We start from the raw sequence: 16525 nt of genomic DNA, 5'->3' as shown, positions 1-16525 counted from the left end.
TACTTAGTACTTTTAGAGGCCATCCTCTAAAAGTACTAAGTAAAAATAATACCTGTATAAACTAGTTATTTTTAAAATTATTAATGACTTTCTGTAAATTAAAAAACTATTTTCAGATCTCACTTCAGTGGAAACCATTTATAACCCTCTGTTATATCATACAATAGATGTTTGTAAATGGTTTCCACTGAAGTGGTTTCCACACTGGTTTACCAAAAACTCCTATTACCTTTGAATATGTTATTTATAAAAACTAATGTGAGGTATGGTATGGTATAAAAACAAACAATAGGTATGGTATGGTATAAAAATAAATGAGAAGTATCATACACTAATTCTAAAAAACACTGTTTCCTTTTAAATATGTTATTTATAAAAATAAATGAGAGGTTTATGACAAGGGAGAGTTCCTAAATTGAAATGTGTGCTGGTAGTGTAGAGGATGAAGGCTCGCTTCATAAGCAAGATGAGATTAATCCCCACCATATCCTTGGTTTAACTCCCACATTCAACATATCTGTGATTCGAAGCTATATGGTTGAGAGGGTCTTAAAACAAAACAAAAAAACTGAGCACCCTCTTCAACTGTAGTTGCCCTCTCAGCTATGGTGAGGTGAATACAGTAAACAAATTATATATTATTAGATGACCATAGCTTGACATATTTTATTGGTTGATGACTTAACTATGACATTATTTACTCCACACTACATATGAATTATCCTATATACTAGAAAGTTGAGTTCAAAACGATTCTGTATACCAAGTTGGAACAGTTTCTTTAAAAATAGAATTAACGAAAATGAAAACCTAGATTTACTTTATCAGTAATAATAAAAATCTATCTATAAAAATGAAGCTTGAGGAGGAACAAAAAGAAGAACTATAGATAACAAATTGTATAAAAACTTTAACAAAAAGTCACTAATTACATCAGTAAGTACACAATCTATTGAATTACATACAAAACATAATCTGCTGTTTATTAGTTTATTTTGTATTTATCATTCAAAATTTTAACACTAAATTGTATTGTACCATAAAAAATTAATATTTAGTCAGACTTTGTGGGTCATAATCTAGCTAAACATAAAAAACTAGATATTTAACTAAAAATATTTAATAAAAAGCTTAATTAAAAGCTTATCAACACAAAATAACTATCCACCATTACGACACCACCCACCATCACAACACTATCCACCATCATAACACCATCTACCATCACAACACATCTACCATCACAACACCACCCACCATCACAACACCATTCACTATCAACACCATCCACAATCACAAATTAACAATTTACCATCTCAAATAAAAATCTACAATCACAAATTAGAACTCAACAATCACAAAAATTATTGCAGAAAACACAACTATTAAAAGTGATAAAACCTATGATAAAAAACTACAAAATTATAAAATTAGCAATGATTAATATAACCATGAAAACAAAAATAAAACAATTTAACTTAACTTTAAAACCTAAATTATTTAATAAAAATGACTTTGAACTTTTGAAAACTGTTTATAATTTATATATTCAACATTTTAAATTCTTATAATTTTTTTTTTGTTTAATTGATCCTTTTTTTTTGATATTAATAATATTTATGAAATATTATTATTAATAGTTGTTTACCTACAAAATATTTGTTTCTACCTGTAAAAGTCTCTGTCGAAATACATCCATATGTAACAAACCCATGAATCCAACGCGCCATCCTTGGCCAAGTGCTGCACTACATTGCAAAAAATAAAGATAAGTAAAAACAATCCAAATAAAAAAGAAAACATTTGCTATATTTCTGTTTTCTATATGCATTTCTGCCACCAAAACTAAAATCAATTTTTTCCTCATACAGTTTTAAATACAATAATGGTTTATAAACTTTGTTCATATTTAAATACAATAATGGTTTACAACCTTTGTTTATATTTAAATACAATAATGGTTTATAACTTTTGTTCATACTTAAATACAATAATGGTTTATAACTTTTGTTCATACTTAAATACAATAATGGTTTACGACCTTTGCTCATATTTAAATACAATAATGTTATACAACCTTTGTTCATACGGCAAAAATTGTTTTTTTATAATGTGTTTTTCTTTTTCTTGTGTTTTCTTAAAGTTCTTAAGTCTTTGCTACAAAAAATCAAATCTCTATGCAAACCAAAGAAATACCTATTATCAGGAAACATTGAAACACTTGAATCATTAAGACATAACTTTTCCATTGCTTTTTTTAAACCTATATATGAATCTTGATCTGGTGGATAAATTCCTGAAAATACCTGAAACAATTATACAATATTTAAAATCTAACAAAATATTGGCATGTAAAATAAATAAAAACAACATAAAGATCTCTATTTAGCAATAAATTGATATTGATTTTAATACAAAAAAATACACACACCTAATATACAGTTGATCTAATTAATAATCAAAGATGATGAAAATGAGTTGGTAGATACAGAAAATGGATTTTAAATTGTAACAGCTACGAATGTGAAGTACTTATGAACAATGACAATGAATCAATGCTTTTCAACTTACAGAGTTTATTAACTGGTATGCCTCTTTATCTTCTAAATCAAGTTAGCCATAAATAATAAAAATATATATATTTATAAATATATATATTTATAAATTGCAGATTTTAAATAAGACTAAAACAAGTTTATTTATCATTTAATTAAAAATTAAACTTTTTTATGGATCAAATATCAAAAACCTAATAAAAATAATTTAGTAATGACATATTTGTTGACATAGTGACATTGTTAAATATATTTTTAATATATACATATAAATATATATATATATATATATATATATACATACATATATATATATATATATATATATATATATATATATATATATTATATATATATATATATATATATATATATATATATATATATATATATATATATATACAGTAGTGGCCAAAAAATTAAGGCAGGCTACGTTTTTTAAACTTTTTTAACTTATTGTTTATTTATGGCGTTATTACCTTGGATACAAATAATTTTTTTATTATATTTTGATTTTTGAAGATATTTTGATTTATTTTACACCGTCAGGTTGCCATAGTCATAGTGATATTATGGGTAAAAAGCATGATATGAATAAATTTGTTAAAGGTAAAATAAATGCACTATTTTCGGAGGGCTATCCTCAAAGTAGTATGGCAAAACAATTAAAAATATCAAGATGTGCCGTGCAAAATACTTTACGTGTGCAAGACTATTCAAATCGCAAAAATTGTGGTAGAAAACGTGTGAGTACATCATGAGAAGATCGTTTTTTAAAGAATGTTGTTAATAGTGAGCCCCACACAACATCTGCAAGGTTATGGAAACACAACATCTGCAACTTGTTATGGAAAGGAGACTTACTATTAATTCCAGAACAATTAGAAGAAGGTTGTGTTATGACTTTGGTCTAGTTACAAGAAGACCAGCTAAAAAACCTTTATTAACTCCATCTCAATTACAAGCTAGGATTAAATTTTGTAAGAGTTTAAAAGACAAGACACTGGAATGGTGGGAACGCGTAATGTTTACAGACGAAAGTACGTTTCAACAAATTAGAAGCACGGGCTATAACTATGTTAGAAAACCTGTGGGAGAATGCCTGAATCCAAAGTATACCATAAAAACAGTAAAAATCCTCCTTCAGTCATGGTATGGGGAGCAATCACAGCGCAAGGCCAATGCGAGTTGCACATCTTTAAAAAAGGTGAAAAAGTCAATGCACAAAAGTATCTAAGTGTATTGAAAGACAAAGTGAAACTGCACATGGAAATTACTAAAACCAGCATTTTCCAGCAAGATTCAGCACCTTGTCATACAGCTAAAACAGTTAAGAAGTGGTTTACTGATAATAAAATTAATATTATTATCTAATTGGCCCTCAAGTTCACCCAACCTTAATGTTACCGAGAACTGCTGGAATATAATGAAGCAGAAAGTTGCAGCACATAAGCCAAAATCTGATGAACATCTTCAAAAAGTTCTTAAAGAAGTGTGGACTAATGAAATCACTTTTGTAAAACATTAGTACATAGTATGCCAAGAAGAATACAAGTTGTGCTTGATAATAAGGGACATCCGACAAAGTATTGAACTATAATATTCAAGTCATTTAAACTTTTGCTATAATTTGGTGCTATAACTATTATTTTATTGAATATTAACAACTTTTGATAAGTTTAACTATTTTTTTTTCATTTATTTTACATTTTCTATTGTGTTTATTCGATAAAAAATTGACACTGCAAAATTTGAGTTATCTTTTATGACATGCCTTAATTTTTTGGCCACTACTGTATATATATATATATATATACATATACTTATTTTTTCATCTTTGTCAACCTCAAATTAGCGTAATTGGAATACAATAAAAGACTGATTGATCCTTTTTTTTTTTAACTTATGGATAAACAAAAAAACAAAAAAAGTGTCAAATATAAAAATAATTCCTTTATCATTATCTCTAATTTAAAAAAGGATGATAGAAGTATGATCAAAATAGTGTGCAAAAGTATTAGCACACTTACAATTTTTTGAAGATTCTAAGAAAATTTAATACTTATATATGGGCACCATTGTTTTTAAGGCAAAATTCTATAATGGAATCTATAAGATTTTGATCAAATCTTGCGGCACAGTATTCTACAATTTTGTATTTGAGTCTTGAGCTGCACCAAGTTAGTGGGCTTGCCTTTTTGCAATTTGCAGTCCATCTAACACCAAAAATTCTCAATAGAATTCAAATCAGGTGAGCAAGCAGGCTTAGGCATCAGGTTCAATTGTTTTTCCTTCATGTATTGCTTGATTGAGCATGCTGTGTGCCAAGGAGCATTATCTTGTTGAAATTGCCAAACGGAATCAAAATGGATTTGACTCCGTTTGCCAATTTCAACAATATAATAGAGAGGTATTAGAAGATTATTTACAGCCTTTAATGGAGAAAGACTCCATTAAAGGCTGTAAATAATTTTCTAACACCTCTCTATACCAATGTTGATTTAGCCGATTGGTATAAAAATGCGCCAGGTCAGTACTAGATCCATCGATGCTGCCCCATATGCTAATTGAGCTTTCTCTTTAAAATCTTGACATGATAAAACGAAGATTGTATTTTCATTTTTTTATCTCCTCACTAAAATCCTTTTCTTATGATTGAAAAGTTCAAAGTTCAACTCGTTTGAGAAAAAATTACTTTTCTTCATTGCTCCACTGTCAATGGGGCTCTTTTTTTGCACCATTTTCTTTGTTCAAAAATATTTATCATGTTTAATAGTGGTTTCTTTGGTGTACAAATTTCTTTATTTTCAACTCTTTGTGATATTTTTTTAGGACAACCAGAGCAACTTTTGTTTTTGACTGTACCAACCTCATTATAGTTTTTGAGCATTGTTCTGCAATCACTGATCTCGAATTGACATTCGAACTCTCGATTGCTGAGACCACTTTTGTGCATGCCAACAACTTGCTACTTTATTTAATATAATTGATACACTCTTTAAACTCATTTTTTGGTTGATGTAATCTTAAAGTTTTAATTGTATTTCAAATGACATTTTTGTCACTTCAATTTATAGTTCTTACATTTTTTATTGACTATTATTAATCAGCAGAGAATAATTAACAAAAATCAATCATAAAGAATTTAAAAAATCATTTCTCAAATAAATAAAAACTAAGTTAAATGAGCTAATACTTTTTAATGAGCACACTAATACTTTTGCACACATATTTTCACTCATTTTTCAGAGTAATCTTAAACTTCTAATTGATTGAAGAAAAAAAAACAATTTGTCAAATAAATCACATTATAATTATTTTATTAGGTTTAATTAAAAAAAAAAAAGATTAGTTCGAAATTAAAATTTTGATTTATATTTGAAGTTGACTGAAATAAAAAAAATTATGAGTGCACAAATACTTATATAAAAAGAAACTTTATTACCATTGGTGTGGGTTGCTTAAAACCTGGTGTAGGTTTTACTGGTTTCCCAACATGATGGAAAGTATCACCAATTAAAGTCTGATTGATATCACGTATTCCAGTGACGATGTAACCAACTTGTCCTGCATACCTAAATAAAAGAGTTTAAATAATGCTAAAAAAAATTTTTTTAAACATCTTCACTTCCAACAAGACTGCAAGCAACCACTTTTAAAGTTGGAAGTTACTGGAAGACGAAGTTAAATATATATAGAAACCAATAGTTTTTATGATTTTATTTGAGTTATGTTATGTAACGCTAGCTTTTATGCTAACAATTTTTGCCATTAAAAAGAGTTTTTAAAAAAAATAGGTCTACTGTAAATAATCATTAGGCTAAATTTAATAAATTGATAAGTAAACATACTTTAAAAATTAATTGTATTTTGCATAGAAAAATAAAATTTAAAAATTGAAATTTACATAGAAAAACAAAATTTAAAAATTAAAATTAAAAGTGTATTCTACACGAGTAATCAATAACTAACTTAAAAAAAATTTACCATATTATTCTGTCTCAGCCTATGATATCTTTTTTTCAATTAAACCAAGATAAAAAACCAAAATTAAGAACCTTGAAGTTACCATAAAATTATTAAAAAAAAAATGATGAAGATTTTTTACTGTTAAAATTTTACTGTTTAACTTTTCTTTTTTTTCAATATAAAATCTAATAATATATCCAAACCATTTATTACTTTTTTATACAAAAGTTATATTTTGAATAGACTGGTTAAACTCGTTATTTTGATTCAAACTTACAAATTTATACAGGAAGAAAGTATAATAAACCACAAGTCCCCATACCCCTTAGGTCACAACTCAAGGTTGCACAATGATAATGCCTACAGTATAGATTGCCATAGTAGCACATTAATATGATGATCAACCATGATTTTGGTTGATCATCATTTTGACATTTGAACACAAGGTAGACAAGTAAGGCAACACCAAAAAAAATTTTTAAGTTCATTTATTACAATTATTTTATATTATAATGATCTAATATTAAGTCAGATTGTTCAGCTCCAATAATTATACTAGATAGATGGCCAATTTATCTTACTTTTTACCAACCACTGAGCAGAATATTAAAGTGATGTTCCTTAAAAAGACCAAAATAAATTATATTTTTGCATACTAATATTTTTTAATTATATAAACATATTTATTATATCACACAATTTTTTAAACCTTACAACTGACATTTGTTATTAAAAAAAGAGATGAAAAAAGTAAAAAAAAATTAAATAAAAGAAAAATACTTCAAAAAAACAAAAATTAAACAAAAAAAAACTAAAAAACTAGAAATTTTTTTAAATTCAAATTCAATACCAACAAGGCTGTAGCAACCACTAAGTTTAAAGTTAACAGAAATAAAGAACAGAGTTCAAAGAAGTGCAAGAAGTTGACAGAAGACTTAAAAGTTGTTTTTAAAGATGTTTGAAGAAAAAAGTTAAAAGAATAAAAATTTGAGAGTAAAAAAAAAAAAAAAGGATGCAACTTGACATTGCTGAATGACAAGATGTAACAATTGATTTTAGACTGATGAAACATGAGATGACAGCTCGGTTAAACAGTAACCTCTTCAAAATGATCAAAAAATGATGGTTTTTTGTCAAGACCGGAATATATAGTTGTGTCATCAGCAAATAGAACCACTTGAGAACTTATCAAGAAGATTATCTAGAAGATCAACACAAGAAGCAACGCGGACCAAGGATGGAACCTTGTTGCATTCCAAAGACCAACACGCCAGATTTTATCGAAAGTCATTGATATATCAAGACCAATACCCTCTGCCTCACCGCTTCTATCAAATGCTTGTTAAAACTTTTCTGTTATAACAGTTAACATGTTAGCACTAGAACAAGAGGATGGAAATCCTATTGATTGTTAAAAAGTAAATTGTTTGACTTGAGATAAGATTTTAGAAGTTTGTTAAAAAGACATAATAATACTAAGAAAATTGATTGGGCAATGGTTAAAAGAGTCAAAGAGATTGGTTAACAGAGTCAATGAGATTGGTTAAAATAGTCGCAGTGATCTACAGAACTTAAAAAAACTAAAATGAAGTTATAAATAAAAATGCAGAAAAACAAGATTGTGTTAAAAAATTTTCAAAAATACATGAAAAATCAATCATATCACTGGATGACTATAAGACAGTATTAACGGACATAACTACCAGACAACCTAACAGATTGTAACTACCAGACAATCTGACACGACATAACTACCAGACAACCTAAAAAAATTGTAACTTTTGAACAACTAGACAGGATTTAACTAATAAACAACCCAACACATTATATTAATAATTGTATTAATAACTTAATTATTTTAAACATAGTTCAAATAAAATATATTTAAATTTACTTACAAAGTATTCACAGGACACTCATCAGGATGCAAGATGCCAAGGGAAAGGCATTCAAATGTTGCTCCACTATGAACAGATTGTAGTTTATCACCTAAATATTGACGCAATATAAAATAAATCAAAAAATAAATTTAAAAAATTATAATTATTAGTACAAAACCTTTTGAAATCTTTCCATTCTTTACAGTTACTAAATTGATAACTCCTCTGTACACATCATACCACGAATCAAACAAAAATAAAGATAAATCTTCATTAACACTAGTTTTAGGGCTAAAAAAAATAAGTTTATAAATATTAGTTTTTAGATTACAAAAAATAATTATAGAATGAAAATAAACAACAGATATAAAGAAACAAAAAACATAGAAAATAAGTTTAGGATTTGCTTTAAAAATTATCAAAACTTATTCATAATTTTTTACACACAGCACAGCATTGATCAGTTAGACAACAACAATTCATTGCAAAGAATACAAAGTGATATGGTCCAAATAAACAAGTTAACAGTTCATTCCTATATTACAAAATGCCAAATATGACACTTAAGGCTTCAAAAGAAAAACTGCTGTTATTTCTTGGATGATTTTGCAGAAAACTACATGTTTGTGATTCAAGAGGTTCAAAGTCAACATTGGAGAATAAATTAATACTCATTACACCATGTTGCCGTCATTTATTTTTTCTTTTAAAATAGCAACAAACCCATCTGTCGAAATCGACACAATTTTATCAAGGGGAACATGATGTTTATCCATACACTTAATTACAGCATTTGCAATGTCTTCTCCACGAATCTGACCCTTGAGTGGTAATAATCCTAAAAGTTCTTCTTTAGGGCCCGAATAAGACATAAATCTTACAAAAAGTGAAACTTGCGCTGTATCATTTGTCATAAAACTTGCCATATTAATTGTTGGAAGTTTGCATCCAGTTATTAAACACATAGTTGATGACTTTTGACTCTTTTGAAATTCCTCAATTGCTTTCTTCCTTGCATCACTGGTAGGATATTTAGTGCTAAATGACACATGCTTTCTTGTAAAGTCTCTCTAAATTTGACTTCTTGCTTTGCGCGAATTTCTCCTTACAAATAAGACATGTTGGAAGTCCATTAAAGTTTTGAATAAACGCAAAATTCTCAGTCCACTCAACTTTAAAGTCACGGTTTTCATCTTCTGTTTTTCTTTGCTTTTTTTTGGTAGCCATGTTAATTGGGGTGTCTATCAAAATGATATTATTTTGTTTACAAAATAATATTATTTTGTTTACAAAATAATATTGCTTAAAATCACACAGTTATTTGCAATAGAAAAACTGTAAAAAAGCACATTCAAGAAGAAAATATATTGAAATCGTAATGTGGTGTTTAACAATAAGAAACAATAGTTATAGAAAAAATGTTTGAAATATGTTTGCGGGTAAAAAAAGTTGTTTAGTTTTTTACAGAAAACATAGAATTTATTGTTACATCAAAGAACATCGCAGCTTCATCGATGAAGCGCAATATTTCAATGTATCCTACAGTTGCATATTTTTATGGAATTTCCCCCCATTTCTATTAATATTTATTATAATAAATTTAGTAATTGCAAATCCAGTAATAAAGATTTTGAATTCTATCTATTTGTGACTTTATTTATAAAATCATAGGATTACTGTTACCATGCTTACTTGTATTATTCATCACACATAAAATGAAAAATGTACATAAAACCCGCGAGATATTAGTTCAATTTTCTACAAATCAATATTATATCAAAAGATTATTGTCAATAAAGCTTTAATTATTTGTGATAACCATTTCATAAAAATATTGTCTAATAAGTGACAATTGTTTCGACAAATACTTTTTTTAATTTTATAAAAATGTTTCCACAGCAACCTATGATACATATCTCTATCCCTTTTTAACTAATTTATTGATATTTTTCATTTTAAAAGTATCCATAGGGCAATTGTACGTGCCTATCAAGACCTATGTATACTTGAAAATAAAAGAGCCCTGTATATAGCAGGTGTAATAAAATCGTATAAAATACCTGTAAGATGTACAGCTAGATTAAAAAATAAAACAACTTTTTAATAAGAAAGGACAATGGTAGACACGATAAATACGACAAAACTGTTCATACTGCAACTGCTGGTCTACTTGAGGTACCTTTATATCACACAGGAGTACGCCGAAAACATACGAACAATTTCAGCAAGTAGCTCGTATATGGTTTGTGTTTACGTTTACGAAAACTAATAAAATTAAACTTGATGTTCGCTACATATTGTTACAACAATATAATGATTTATAGAAGAATTTTAATTCATCAAAATAAGATGTGATTTTTTTCGTACCAAGTTTTTTTTTAATGAAAATATTATCACGCTATCTGTGGATATTTGCGCTGGAGCCGCACTTAAGGATCCGAAGAGCCGCACTTTGCCGACCACTGTAATAGACATCATCCTAACAGTTCAAAGAATTTTTATTTTTCAGATGTGCTGAACTGAACATTTCTTTTAATAAACTTTTCTGGTCATTTAAAGCAGATAAATGTTTAGTTATTTACCAATATAATTTTGGATCATTGACATACTTTTAACAACAACTGGATGAATAAATAACTTAACTGTTAATGTGTCATCATGGTGTTTTAAATTGACATTACACCTTTTTAAGATGTAATTGAGAACATGAAAGTTGTAATTAAGAAATCGTAATACTTTTTTTTTTTTTTTTGTTATTCCCCTCCTCAAGGCCGAGAAGGTCATTACAGATGAGGAGGCTACTTAATAGTGGTTATAACCCTCTCTCAACTCTATAACTCCGAAATACAAACCTTGAAAAACAAGGCCGCTGCGCGGAGAAACAAGTTGAGCGCGGTACTACCAGGGATGTGGTGGGGATTAAACTCGGAACCTCTCGCTCATAAAGCGAGTGCTTTACCACTACACCACTATCGCTTATATATGTAATATATGTATATATATGTAATTGAGAAACACAACATGTAATTTAGATATCGTAATATGTAATTATGAAACACAACATCTAATTTAGATATCATAATAAGAAATTAAGAAACACAACATGTAAATGAAAATCATGAAATGTAATTGAGAAACACAACATGTAAATAAGAAATTGTAATATGTAATTAAGAAACACAATATGTAAATAAAAAATCATAATATGTAAATGAGAATACATAATTTGTAATTGCAAATTCACAATGTAAGCTTATAGGTCATTATAAAAGGTTTTCTGGAACATGAATTTGAATAAGTTAGTAATATCAAATTAAGCATTTGTATGCACCAGCAATAATAATGGAATTGAAAGATTGTTGTTTTATTACCCGAAAGTCTGCTATTAAATTCTGTGTCAGCATTTATTTCACCAAATTAGCTTACATTTGCTTCTGGAACAACCAGAACCAACTTGTCAATTTGCTAGCATGAAATACATACAACCAAGCAAGTTTAAAGAAAATATTATGTTTTATCTTCACTGATGAAGAAGAGTTGCTGAATGTGTTGATTTAACCCCTAAATTGTGCGCCAGCATCACCCAATGACGACTAGATGACTCTGGCGCAAAACTTAGGGGTCAAATATAAGTTACCTTTCAATTGGGTTCACAAAAATTCAAATTTTATCAGAAGAGGTGGTTTTAAACCAAAAAAATTGAGTGAGGGTCAAAACAAAAATATCATGACAACTTACCAAAACAAAAATGTTAAGACAATTTAATATTAGCGTCAGCTACGCAAGGGCATGCTAAACAGGAAACAAGAGCAATAATAAAAGTGCCTGCTTTAAAAGGTGCAAAAATACATTTGCAGCTATATTAACAACAAATGTTTCATAATGAAAACTTGCAGAGGATCATTTAATGCAGAATCTTGTAACGAGTAGATGTTGGTTATTTCACCAGTGGGTTACATACGGGAATCTTTTAGATGATTTGGTCACCGTAACAAACAATGCTCCATGTCACGCTTGTTTGGAAAGGGTGTTTAAAATTTCTCCAGCTCAGTTGTAATGTTTAGGACCCTACAGTCCAATGTTAAACCCAGTGGAAACAATCTGGCCTAAAATTAAAAGTAATGTTAAAAATGCAATTTGCATTCCATCTGTATTTGGTGCTGGGATTGTGGAACAACAAATGCATTATTTGGAAAGAATTGGTTCTGCGGTAAAAAATACTTAAAAAATAAAAATATGAGGTGATTGTGCACATGCTGCTTAACATACTACGAAGCATTATGCAGCAATTTTAAACATGGAAGATGCCCCTCTAAATTACTTCTTAAATTTCTCAATTACAACTTTCAAGTTCTCAATTACATCTTGAAAAGGTGTAGTTTCTTATTCTCATAATGCATTTATTTAACATTAAAAAATATATATTTCTGAGGTTTTTTTAAATGGATTTCTAGAACATTCTAAAGCTTTTTAGAACTTGCATGAATAACAAATCTTTACTTCCAACAAGGCTGCAAGCAACCACTATTAAAGTCAGCTAAAATAAAAATTTAGGGAAAAAAATACAAACATTCAATTGGGAATCTGAAATTTTTGTTTTAAAAAACAAAAAACATTTTAGACAAATTTCTAAATGCAAAAGCCAAGAATCATGTTTGAATTACAAAGTAAATAAATTCTTTTTTAAAAATATTGCAATAAAAATTCATAAAAATACTGAATTAATAATTTTTCAATCTTTTATTTATTTTTTTATTTTTATTATTTTATTTTTTAACTACTTTATTTATTTATGTTTTTTTATTTATCTTTCAGAAAGGGAGGCATAAAATATTCTAGTTCAGAAAGAGGCTAGAACACATATTCAACACGTGTTAATTAGTGAAAAAATTAATAAATAGAAAACTGAAGACTTTATAAAAAAGAAGCCTTTATTCTTTATATGCAAACAAAAAATAAAGATGATTTTATTAATTTCATTACCAACAGAATACTATGAGACACTATTATTAACTAAGAATGAAAAACTCTTCTTAAATTAATTTCAAAAAACTTAAATGCAATTAATTTCTACAAGAAACATAAGAATTCGAGTGGTTTGCAATTTATTTAAATAGAGTTAAAAGAGTGCCACTTGGCTGAATGACATGTTACACAAGATTGTGTTTTAAAAAGTGGAGCAAAAGATAATAGCTTACTCGATCAACCATGGTAATATTTATAGAAAAGAGAAAGTGATGTGACCTTACAACAACATGACAAGCTTGGCCAAAACAAGAGTGGCAGTAACAGCATATCATAAATTTTCTAGTTGCAAAGATCATAGTTAAATGTAACTTATAAACAAACTTTTAGTTTAATGAAGAAAGAGATAACTTTTTTGAATACATGTAGTCATAAAAAAGAGTTCATTTATATTCATCTTTCATTCAATTAACTGTTTGAAAAATGTTAAGATTCAGCATAAAACCTTAAAAAATTTTAAAAACTGTCAACCTAAAATGAGTTATTGGTAATATAAAGATAAATAAATATACCTTGGTACTCTTTCATATATAGCTTGAAGAAGTTTATCAATTCCAATACCTTCTTTAGCAGATACCTGTAAAAATAGTCATAAAAAACAATAATCAAGTGAACTTCAGAGACTAAACAAAGTTTTTTGACTTATACTTAAAAAAAAAAAAGAGCGGCATCACTTATGTTCATTTGTAGTGGCAACTACAAATGAAGATCATAAGTAAGCAACAACCATTATATTTTTGAGTCATCAGCACTGAACAAAGTAGATCACAAATTCGTTTGCAGCACATTTAGAATATATTTTAGAAAATACCAATAGATTAATATCTCTTTTCGTTTTTAATAGGAAACACAGGAAACACCTTATTTCTTATAATTTTGATCAAACTATGTACTTTGTTTTTGTTAAACAGTAAAAGTTTTCATTAAAAACCATTTACAATTAAAAAGTTTTAAATATAACTATTATTTATTCCTTATAAGTTATTAATTTATAATAAAAAATATGTATTAAAATTTATAAAAATATCTTTTTAAATTTATAAAAAAAATATTTACTAACATTTACAAAAAAATAATCCTATCTGAATACATAATATTTTTATCACACACACACACACACACACACACACACACACACACACACACACACACACACACACACACACACACACACACACACACACACACACACACACACACACACACACACACACACACACACACACACACACACACACACACACACACACACACACACACACACACACTCACACACAAACACACACACACACACACACAAACACACACACATATATATATTTTATATATATATATATACATATATATTCAATAAAGACAGATTTAGATGTGCGTAAAATGTTAATAGTATGTTTGCTTCAGTACTAAATGTATATATCAAAAATGATTTAACATATAATACTCTATATTTAATAAGTTTTATATTTATTAGTCTATTTATGTATAACTCTCTATAAGGGCACAATTTAATCAGATATCAAACATTGTCAGACTAAAATTTTTTCTGATCAAATCACATAGTCAAGAGACATTTTGACAATCAAAATGACTAATGATTTGAAGTACCAAGTTTAGTCATAACTTCAAATTTCTTTAAAGATTTTCTTAAGATTAAGCATGAAGCTATGAAATAAGGTCAGCATATATTGCCAACCTCAAACTATTAGGGGTCAGGAAAAAAAGTTTGACACTAAGGGGTTAACATAAAACATAGAATTGAGGACGGCAAAAAATTGCCAACCTTGAACACTTTTAAGTTGGCAGTTAGGTCGGCATTGCCGAATGCTGACCCTTATTCTGAGGGCTGTATATATATATATATATATATATATATATATATATATATATATATATATATATATATATATATATATATATATATATATATACATAACAAGGCCTGTATAAATATATATATATACATATATATATATATATATATATATATATATATATATATATATAGAGGCCTGGGCAGGAGTAATTGAATGAAAAAGTGGAGAAAAGCTCTCAAAAAACGCTCATGGCCATGCGAGCTGCTTCTCTAAACTGCTTTTTATGAGAGCTTTTGGTTTTTGCACAAACTTATTTATAAAAAAATTGCTTATTAAATACAAAATTTAGTTTTATACTTGTTACAAGCATATGTTTTTAACAATGTTACAATAATATACACATAACAAGTGTCATTTATTGCGCAATGTAAAAATTCTTTAGACGTAATATATATATATATATATATATATATATATATATATATATATATATATATATAATATATATATATATATATATATATATATATATATATATATATATATATATATATATATATATATATGTAAATTATGTTAGTGTATTTTACAAATAGAGTGCTCCATGTTCTTAAAGAACAGAGCAATGATAAATTAGTAAAAAACACTTATCTAACTTTTTTCTTCAACTTTAAGTTTCACCATACTGGATCATCAGAAAGAGTTCTTCCTGAACTCTTCCTGATGATCCAGCAATGGTGAAACTTAAAGTTGAAGAAAAAAGTTAGATAAGTGTTTTTTACTAATTTATATATATATATATATATATATATATATATATATATATATATATATATATATATATATATTTATATGTATATATATTAGGGTGCATAAAACGCCCCATACTTTAAAAAATTGATCTGTCCCTATTCTCAAAACTTTTTATTGGTTCTCACAAGACACTCTTTTAAATATTTTCAAAATTGAATGATATTTAGGGGGGCCACCTCAAGTCTGAAACTTGCAATGAGACCCTAAACAAAGTTTAGGGTCTCATTACAAGAAAAAAAAGTTTTTTAAATGTATGTCATGTTGGGTCTCAAAAGAAGCGAAAATTTATAAAAATTTTGAAAATAAAAAAATTTTTACTCAATAATTATTATTTTAGGTTTTATTGCATAAAAATTATCATTTTTTAACAAAATATTGAAAAAAAACATTTTTACATGGTTTTTGTTGAAACTTTTTTCAAGAAATTTTTAACAAAAAATGATAATTATTTTTATATATAAATATATAT

General features: G+C 27.3%; 1 protein-coding gene across 2 annotated transcripts in view; it reads right to left on the bottom strand.

Moving 5' to 3' along the window:
- Positions 1–16525, bottom strand: part of LOC100202384 (translation factor GUF1 homolog, mitochondrial) — a 60992-nt gene that overhangs the window by 25999 nt on the left and 18468 nt on the right. For both annotated transcript variants that reach the window (XM_065813826.1, XM_065813827.1), the window contains 6 exons: positions 13942–14006; positions 8583–8695; positions 8423–8513; positions 6001–6130; positions 2197–2306; positions 1670–1748 (listed from right to left, as the gene is read on the bottom strand). In XM_065813826.1, coding sequence (XP_065669898.1) covers positions 1670–1748; positions 2197–2306; positions 6001–6130; positions 8423–8513; positions 8583–8695; positions 13942–14006 — 588 coding nt within the window. The remainder of the gene's footprint in view (positions 1–1669; positions 1749–2196; positions 2307–6000; positions 6131–8422; positions 8514–8582; positions 8696–13941; positions 14007–16525) is intronic.

Source organism: Hydra vulgaris, chromosome 12 (genome assembly GCF_038396675.1).
Source record: "Hydra vulgaris chromosome 12, alternate assembly HydraT2T_AEP".
Taxonomy (NCBI): domain Eukaryota; kingdom Metazoa; phylum Cnidaria; class Hydrozoa; order Anthoathecata; family Hydridae; genus Hydra; species Hydra vulgaris.
The sequence above is the reverse complement of the archived record's forward strand: the minus strand, read 5'-3'. Positions and strand labels throughout refer to the sequence as shown.